This window comes from Lipotes vexillifer, unplaced genomic scaffold (genome assembly GCF_000442215.2).
Source record: "Lipotes vexillifer unplaced genomic scaffold, Lipotes_vexillifer_v1.1 scaffold646, whole genome shotgun sequence".
Taxonomy (NCBI): domain Eukaryota; kingdom Metazoa; phylum Chordata; class Mammalia; order Artiodactyla; family Lipotidae; genus Lipotes; species Lipotes vexillifer.
In genome coordinates, this window is record NW_006769605.1 from 1,139,436 (window position 1) to 1,149,026 (window position 9,591).

Genomic DNA, 9,591 nt, shown 5'->3' on the forward strand with positions numbered 1-9,591 from the left:
TTCAGTTCTGTTCCATTGAAATATATGCCTATTCTTGTGCTAATATCACTATCTTGATTACTGTAACTTCATAGTAAGTTTTAGTATCAGGTAATGAAGTCCTCCATCTTCCTCAGAATTATTTTGGCTATTCTCAGGCCATTGCATTTCCAAATAAATTTTAAAATAAGCTTTCAATTTCTTAAAAAAAGCCTTCTGGGATTTTACTAGGTATTGTCTTAATTTTTTGTTAGATATATTGCTAAGTGTTTTATCCTTTTTGATGCTATCATGATGGAATTGTTTTCTTAATGTCATTCCCTTATTGTTCAGTGCTAGTATCTTATAAAGATATTTCATATCTTTTTTTGGTGGTCCTGTGAATTTAAGAAGTCCGATGTATAACTATGCAACTCTTTTCACCTGCCACAGTGACAGCGCATGCTAACTGATTGGATGGCTGGATTTTGACTTCTGACTACTAGGTCAACGTGTGCTTGTTCCCTGGGAGGTGGGAATAATTTGCAGTCTGTCCAGCCAGGAAAGGGTGTGGGGGAGCATTGATGCCTATCTGCTTTGATAAGAGATATCTTGGTTCTCTCACTTTGTGTGTGCTTGTCCCACTGCAGAAATTCATCTTGTCCCATTGTCTTTTAGTCCTCTCAGCAGAGGCAGTCCCCATTAAAGAACTTCCTTGGAAGCTCCACTCAACAAATTTTGATTAAGTGCCCCCGCAACCCCCCACTTCAAGGATAACTGGAAAATTAGCTGGGCACATTGATGACTTTGTCAATGCAAAGGTAGCTCTGGATGCTGAGAATATGCGGGTGCTGGCAGAGCCATTGTCTGGTGAGAGCCTTCTTCCTCACAGTCGTCCATGTTCTCACTGTGTCCTTACCTGGCAGAAGAGGCTAACTCATTTATTAATTCAAGAATTTTTCCATGTGTTCCTTAGAATTTCCTACATATAAGATCATGTCATCTGTGAATAAAGACGGTTTTACAACTTCCTCTCTAATCTGGATGCCTTTAATTTTTACTTTTCCCTGTAGTTCACTGGCCAGAACCTGCTGGGTAATGTTGAATAGAAGTGGCAAGAGGGGACATTCTTGCCTTGTTCTTATCTTAGGGGAAATGTATTCAGTCTTTTACCAGTATATACAGTGTTAGCTCTGAGTTTTCATGAATGCCTTTCATTAGGTTGAGGAAGTTTCCTTCCGTTCCTGCATTGTTGAGAGACTTTATCATGAGTGGGTGTTAGGTTTTGTGAAATACTTTTTCTGACTTTTAAGGTTAACATACTTTTTTTTTCTCTTTATTCTACTAATATGGTATATAACATTAATTCATTTTTGAATGTCAAATTAACCTTAATTCATGTTCATATGTGTAATCCTGGTTACCACTTGGTCATTTTATATGTTGCTTGATAATGTTTGCTACTATTTTTGAGGATTTTAGTGTCTATATCATGAATGATATTGTTCTGTAGTTTTCTTATGAAAAGATTGGGTGGGAAATGAAAGATTGATTTGTAAAGGGGCATGAGAAAACTTTTGGGGAGGTGGTAATGTTCTGTGTGGGTATACGGGTGTATACATTTCTCAGAAGTCTTAAGTCTGAGGACTTGAATAGATATTTTTCCAAAGAAGATACACAAATGGCCAATAATTACACTTAAAGATACTCAACATCACTGATCATTAGGGAAATGCAAATCAAAATTACGAAGAGATACAACTTCACACCCATGAGGATGGTTACTATCAAAAAAAAAAAAAGGAACAAAAATTACAAGTGTTGGTAAGGATATGAAGAAATTGGAACCCTTGTGCACTCTTGGTGGAAATGAGGTGCATAGAGGTGCAGCCTCTTTGGAGAACAGAATGGCAGTTCCTCAAAAAATTAAAAATAGAATTTACTATATGATCCAGTAATTCCACTTCAGAGTACATACCCAAAAGAATTTAAAGGAGACTCTCAAAGAGATATTTATATACCTATGTTCACAGCAGCATTATTCACAACAGCGAAAACATGGAAGCAACCCAAGTGTCCACAGCAGATGAACGGATAACAACATGTGGTCTGTACATATCATGGAATGTTATTCAGCCTTAAGAAGGAAGGAAATTCTGACACATGCTGCAAAGTGGATGAACCTTGAGGACATTATGCCAAGTGAAATAAGCCAGTCACAGAAAGACAAAAGTGCAATTCCACTTACATGAGGTACTTAGAGTAGTCAGAATTACACAGAGAGAAAGTAGAGTGGTGGTTGTCAGGGGATGCAGGGGGAAGGGGCAATGGAGAGTTACTGTTTAATGGGGACAGAGTTTCAGTTTTACAAGAAGAAATGAGTTATGTGGATGGATGGTGGTGAAATGAGTTATGGGGAGGGTTGTCCAGCATTATGAATGTATTTAATATCACTGAACTGTACACTTAAAAATGGTTAAAATGGTAAAATTTATGTTATGTGTATTTTACCACAATTTCAAAAAAATTGACAAAATTCTTAGGTCTGAATTCCAAAAATATAAATTTTATTTTTATGTAAATTATAATTCTAAGTTATTTTAAAAGGAAGGACAAGAGAAGAGAATCTGTTGGCCTTCTAATATTATTGTTGCTTCTGTAACAAATTTCTAATAGATAAACTTAAAAAATTTCTAGACAGCCTAGGTCACGCCACAATGATAATAAAATGCAATGTAAATATCCTTTACAGATATTGCTGTGTTAAAGAAAAAGTCCTTGTAAATCAACTGTACTCCAATAAAAATTAATTTTAAAAAAAGAACAGTAACTAATACATTAGTAAGTGCTTAATAAGTATTGATGAATGAATGAGTGAATAAACAGCAAAATTAACATTAAAAAAAGAAAAAGTCCTATGTCTTGATTTAAGACAAATTACCCTTTCACTTATTCTCAATAAATGTTCTAGAGCTACTCTCATCCTTTTTTCCTCCTGGCATCTCACATAACTCACCTATATGTACGATCCTAAATGTCATTCTTATATTGAAGTTTAAATAACAAGTATACAACAATTCGTTCTTGAAAACGTTGCTTCTAGGTGAAAAGTTATTAAATGAATACTATTTCCATTAATTTTAATGCAAAAAGTGACATGTTTTTGCTCAATCCAAGATACAGTTTTCATAGATAGCAAAATAAATCAAGTAAATAATTAAAAATTTTTTATAAGGAACAAATATAAAAGTAAATGCATTTAGTTTGATCACAGAATGTCGTGTAGTGATTTACTGTCCTCCTGAAAGGAGGAGGCAGAGTCTTTAGATGTAGGTTGGTAGAGAAGTCCAGATCATTCATTGAGAGAGGCAGGAGGATGAGACCTGCCACACTCACATGGAACTTAAAATAGCACATGACTCAGAGAAACACCTCAGTATAAAGAAGGGCTACAGAGCATCACACTTCGAAACACTTGAAAGTTCAGTGTCTTTTAGAAAACGCCACCTTGACCTTCTCGCTTGGTGTCTGAGTACACAGAAAACATTTGGTTTCTCCCTCACACTCTTGAGTGGAGGAAATTGGTGAGTATGTCTTTGTCTGAGATTATAATGTCAAAACTTTCTGTAGCATATATATGTAAGGTGTTTTGGATGAAGATTCACTACAGTCAAAAATAATTTGCCATCTGAAAAGTGTGTAATTTTTCAAGAGTGTTCAAAGGTCATCGATCACTTAGTGTGGGAGGTAGGTCTGTGTTTGCAGTGTTTGGGGAGGGACTAAGCCTGGGGGGGGCTTCTTTGCTGTGATACACGGCTGATCACCTCCCTCCCACAGATACCTCCTCTGGCTCAGAAGACGAAGGCTCGGTGCAGGGCGACTCCCAGGGGACCCCCACCTCCAGCCAGGGCAGCATCAACATGGAGCACTGGATCAGCCAGGCCATCCACGGCTCCACCACCTCCACCACCTCCTCCTCTTCCACCCAGAGTGGGGGGAGCGGCGCCGCCCACAGGCTGGCTGACGTCATGGCTCAGACGCACCTAGGTGAGTACCCTGCTGGGCAGTCGTCTGCGTTATTCGTTGTCCTTACGTCTGAGTGGCTGCTGAGTAACCCTGCCCTTTTTATTTTGGAATTTCTCTATTTGCGCATCTCGGCCATGGAATCCATCCGAGGGACAGAACAGAGCCCCACTCCTGCTTCTGGGCTGCTTTGTTGCGTTGGTTTTACTGTTTTGTGAAACCCTTGGTTTTACTATTCTTTACATCCCAGACGTCTCCTCTGCTTGTAGAGGAATCTTGTTCATTAGAGAAACTTGCAGCCGTATCTGGTTACATACTTTCTTCTCCTCATGCTAAAATATGCTCCTAAATGAAATTTTAATTTGCTAATAAACAAGGCTGGGGACTTCAGAGTGAGTTTGCCCTTACTTTGGAAGTCACTTAGGAAGGGGAGGCTTTCATCACTACTGCTTATATGGTTTTCTGCCATAGGCATTCAGCTTTCTGGGGTGGTTCATGTTACTTTGTGTGTAGGTTCCATGATACATAGGATCCTCTGTATTTAAAGAAGCACAGAGTTAGGAAGCATTGGTAAGATGTTTGGAAATAGTGTAAAACAGGAGATGAAGTGAGAATTGTTAGAGGAAAGCAGCATATTGGATGAGCAGGGGGCTGCGTGGAGGGGGTGAGGAAGGGTCCTGTTTCTCTGCCTGCACCCTAGCCACCCCCTCACTGCGCCACATTCATCTGGTGTGGAAGGCACAGCATGAGGTCCAGATCTGTCTGATCCATTTTCAGCTGTGGATTGAGATTTTTAAACATTTCAATAAAAAATTATTCACAAAGTAAATCACTTGCTTTGAATGTGGTGCCACGATGGTTCAGTATGTTCTCCATTCAAATGGGGTGGACCAGGGTCAGCCGCATCCAGGGACATGGAAGCTGCACCTCCCTGTGCAGTGGTTGATCATCGATCACAGGGCAGGTGCACGGCGTCCTCCCACATCTATCCTCTTATCCGAAAACTCCATGTTTAGAAAGTAGGTAAGTGAAATGAATGAATGAAATACTCTGCCAGCTTCTCAGACTCAAAAAGTATTTCTAGATTATTGGCTACTTGACAGAGTTAGAGGAATTCCAAACTGACTTCTCAGGACTTGGCCCCAGTGGCACTTGCTCAGCATGAAGTTGAGGTTAAAAGCAACAGCCTTTTCAGAATCCGCAGTGAGACTGGTTGTCTACCAGCAGGAAACAGGCAGCCGGTCTGGAGGGCTGGGTCTAGTCCCAGTTCTCACGTTAACAGCTGCTGGCTTCTTCAGAAGTCAGTATTCCCTGCTCTAGTTTTTTAGTGGGAAGGAAAGGAATGATAATGTCTTTCCTTTGTACCCAGTGTGAGTAAAAAGGAGAAAATAGGAAAATTCTCCACAGTTTTTAAAGTAACACTCACATGCAAAGTAGTAGTATTAAATTTCAGTTTAAAACGTTTTCAGGAACATACACTGGTTAATGTGTACTGGGAACCTCTATTTGAAATCATAGATAAAAATTAAACAGAAATTTATATGACTATTAAAGATTTTTAGATGCTAAAATTTCTTCCTCTGTGTTTTGGAACCTGAGATAGCCCTGAGGCTCGGTCAGTGTGCTTTGTCTGGCAGCCACCTGGGCAGGGGAGACGTGTAACTCCCTCCACCTCTGCCCCTCGCTCTTACCTTAGGAATGTGTGTTTTCTGATTGAGTACACTTCTAAGGAAATATCAGGAATCTTACCAAGAGAAACACATAATTTTGAACAGATTACTCCCTGCATTTGTTTCTCCCTTTATGTAGTTACATGTGGAATATTGGAGGAAATTATAGCATGGAGAATTAAATTTATCCAAACTATAAAAGGTTGCGTTACTCAGGTACGTTAAGACTCAGTGTAACCTAAATATAGCTTCTCAGTGTGTGACATTTCAGTAATTTCTAATTTGGCACATAGATAAGTTCCTAGAGTATCCAGGAATTTTCTGTAAATATGAAAAGAAATTTTGAAAGAAAGCAGTGGCAAAATAATAAAATAAGAAAAAGAGAATTAAAATATTTTACTCCAGGGCTTCCCTGGTGGCGCAGTGGTTGAGAGACCGCCTGCCGATGCAGGGAACACGGGTTCGTGCCCTGGTCTGGGAAGATCCCACATGCCGCGGAACGGCTGGGCCCGTGAGCCATGGCTTCTGAGCCTGCGTGTCTGGAGCCTGTGCTCCACAACGGGAGAGGCCACAACGGTGAGAGGCCCGCGTACCGCCAAAAAAAAAAAAAAATTTTTTTTTACTCCTGTGGCAAAAGCAAAAGAAGTAAAAAGTCAGAATTGGCAGTGTTCAACCTTTTGTTGAGGCCATCAGAAGCCTACAAATAAGAAAATATTGTGTGTATGTCTGTGTTTTAAGGAATTTAGGGTCAAGTAAACCACCAACTTGTAGTACCTCTGGTCCCTCAAGGTGAAGTACTTGGATAGAGTCTGTAGAAACCTCTTTTGCCCAAAGGCTAGAGGAAAGACAAGCGGTTAAAGACCATGAAGAGGCTGTAACAAGTGGATGGTACTTCTCCTTTGTGGTTGTTGGAATGAAATCCTGCATCCTTGTGGGTCCATCCTGACAGCATGACAGGGACACTGCATGTGCATCTCCCATCAGGCTGGCTTAGCATACCATGCGGTCCCCATCCAGGTGGTTTTTCCTCGTATGGCTCTGCTTGTTGTTATTCACACTTAATACACTGACAGTGAGGGCTCAAGACGTTCCCCATCCTCAGATGCTAAGGCCTGAGATGTGCACATTTGTGACACAAGAAGATGGACGTGCCGTGCGACGGCTCCCTGCAGCTCAGACAGAACAGGGCCTGCACATCATTAAGGGCCCTTTCTCCACAATGATAGAGAACCAGAAGGTGTTTGTTCAGAACCTCTGTGCATGTCATGTTCTTAAGACAGTTGGAAACGAAAGGATCAACACCTCTAAAATATTTTATCATTATCAAAAGTCAAGGAACATAATTTAGAGTAACCAGGATAATTAAAGCAACACTTTGAAACTTCAAGAGGCATATTTGTAAAAGGTACTAGAGTAACATATTATAGGAATTAGTAAGCTACATAGAAATGGAGAAACTGAAGAGAAACTATTAATACATTTCTAGATTAAGAAATAAGAACAAAGCATAATAGATAACGTTGTATATTCAGAATCAAAATTTGTATATTCAGGAAATTAAAGAGACTTCTACATGAGCTCTTCTCTTATTTTGTAGCTCCAGATGTATAGGTAAGGTCTGTGTCACTCTTTGTAACTGACACATCTGAGATGTTATGACATTCGGGTTTCATCTGCATGTGTTGGGGGTGTATTGTCATTAGCCAGATATTCATAGAAGTTATTGCCATTTCCAGACTATCTTAGAATTCATCAGCGTGAATGCTGCTTTTGGTGTGTGTGGTTTGTATCAGCAAGGAAATTCTCATCAGGTTTCTTGCATCTGATCCTGGTATGCAGATAGATGTGCCCCCATGTGCTTGATGCATAGTTAGCCTGGAGCCTGGCAGCTGTTGTCTGGACCTAGATTCTGGTGTTCTAGGGAATTTGTTCAGAGGGCTGCATAGCCACCATTGTGATAAATTACCCTAATTTATTTATGTATAATCATCCACAGTATCAAAGAATTCTTTTATAATCTCTTTATCAATACTTTTCAGACATTTGCAGTCTTAAAATATTAACTACACACCCAGGATGGTGATATTAGCAAAGCCTGCACACTTGGGGCTGGGGTCTCCCTGCTATGCCCTCACCTCCCCTCCTGGCTGGGGCATCCGTGCAGCTAGAGCTTCATGATTCAAAGGCAGGGTCAGTGAATTTTTCCAGGAAAGGACCAGGGAGTGGATATTAGGCTTTGTGGGCCATGAAGTCCCTGTGGCCGCTGCTGAATTCCGCTGGCTCAAGAGCAGAAGACAGTGCGTGAACCATAGGCATGGCTATGCCCCCCGCAAAACTTCATTTATAAACACAGCTGACAGACCACCCTGTGAGCCACAGTTAGCCAACTCCTGTTTTAGAGAGTTGTAAGCCACGCTATTGAAAAAGTAAGCAGGAAAAGAAAATTTGCATTAAGTAATACAAGGCCGATGAGACTCTTCCATCAATTACTGCGTGTTTCTTGTGGCTCTTTGGGTGATACAGTACTAAAAGAGAGAGGGATCTCTCACTGGCCGACGTGACCGTGGGAATTTTTAGTTAGGTCCTAGGTCTGGCTTCTAATCCTGCATTGTCTTGCTCAGTTCATAATAAAGCTGAGATCCGCACAGATACTGAAATTGAGTGTCACCATGGATCTTTTTCTCTCCCCTTGTCGAACATCTTTAACCACTGATCCTTTTCCAGCTGAGATGTTTCCATGTCTTTCTCCATTCATTTTTTGCTATGTTTCCTTTTCTGGGGAAGAAAGCTCCTTCTTTCCAAGACTCATCTTTTCATCCTCATTCTGGATTCTGGCTCCTCCCAAATCTGCTAGCTCAGCTCTCTTCTCTTTTGTAGCTTAGCTTCCCCCATCGGTGAGCCAGAGCTTTGGCTGTGATGATCACTCGTTCCCTCCTCTCCCGGCCTGCACCACACCCTGGTTCTCCTTCCCACTCTGTCCTTTCCTCTCCTCTGGTGGCTCTGTGTTCTTGCCCATTTCATCCACTCCCACAGTTTTTGAGGCCATCTGCCCTTTCACGACCTTCAGATCTGTACTTCCTTCACCCGTCCACATTTCAGAGTGCCTCTTGACCCTGCACCTCAGCCCTACGCTGTGTCCCCAGGTCGGCTCGTCTGACAAGGTCCTGCACTCCCAGGAGCGGGCTCCAGACCTCGCTGTCCTTGACTCTTCCTTCCACAGACCAGCAGAGTCCCTGTTGGGTAGCGTTTGGCTACCCTGTGTCTTGCAGGCCTCCTTCCTCTCCATTACTGCTCCCAGGACCCTGCATCCAGGCACCTCATCTCCCATCTCAGTGCTGCAGCCCCTTCCAGCCTCATATCTGTCCCGTTCATATTGTCCTTGTTGCCCTGTTGATGTTGTTAGGGCACAGATCTGCTCCGGTTTCTTGTCTCCAAAAATGCTTTGGGATTTTTGCCACTCGAAACTGATTTTGTTGAATTTTATACTTAGAATCAAAGTAACGATTTTTGACGCACAAGTATCCTAACGCTTCATCCAGTGCCTGCTCCACGCTGCAGGAGTACCTCAGAGCCTGCCACTCACACGTTGGTGCACACAACCAACCAAATAGAAAGATGTCTATTCAGTTCTTCTCTTTCTCCCAGTGTTCAAATGCAGTCATTTACACTTAATGCCATGAGTTTCACAGATTCTTTCTTGGAACTCATGAGAGGAAAGGATTCCTACGCAAGGGGAGAAATGGCAGGGCGGGAGCCTTTGGGCCTGAGAGCGAGGATGGCAGTGTCACCGTCACTGCAGAATGTCACGGTGTAGTGTCGCTTGTGCCCTCAGACTTGGTGAGGAGTGAGTAGCAGCACTCTTGTTCCCCAGGTGAGAAGACCCAGGCTTAGGAAGGGGGATGTGATGCCAAGGGCACCCAGCTAGCAAGTGGTCAGCAGG

The 9,591-nt window shown here is 41.9% G+C and overlaps 1 protein-coding gene across 2 annotated transcripts in view; it reads left to right on the forward strand.

Annotated features, from left to right (window-relative positions):
• The window catches only part of DIP2C (DIP2 acetate--CoA ligase C (putative)), a 366,491-nt gene that overhangs the window by 226,740 nt on the left and 130,160 nt on the right, over window positions 1-9,591 (forward strand). For both annotated transcript variants that reach the window (XM_007445661.1, XM_007445662.1), the window contains one exon: window positions 3,796-4,005. In XM_007445661.1, the coding sequence (XP_007445723.1) occupies window positions 3,796-4,005 (210 nt within the window). The remainder of the gene's footprint in view (window positions 1-3,795; window positions 4,006-9,591) is intronic.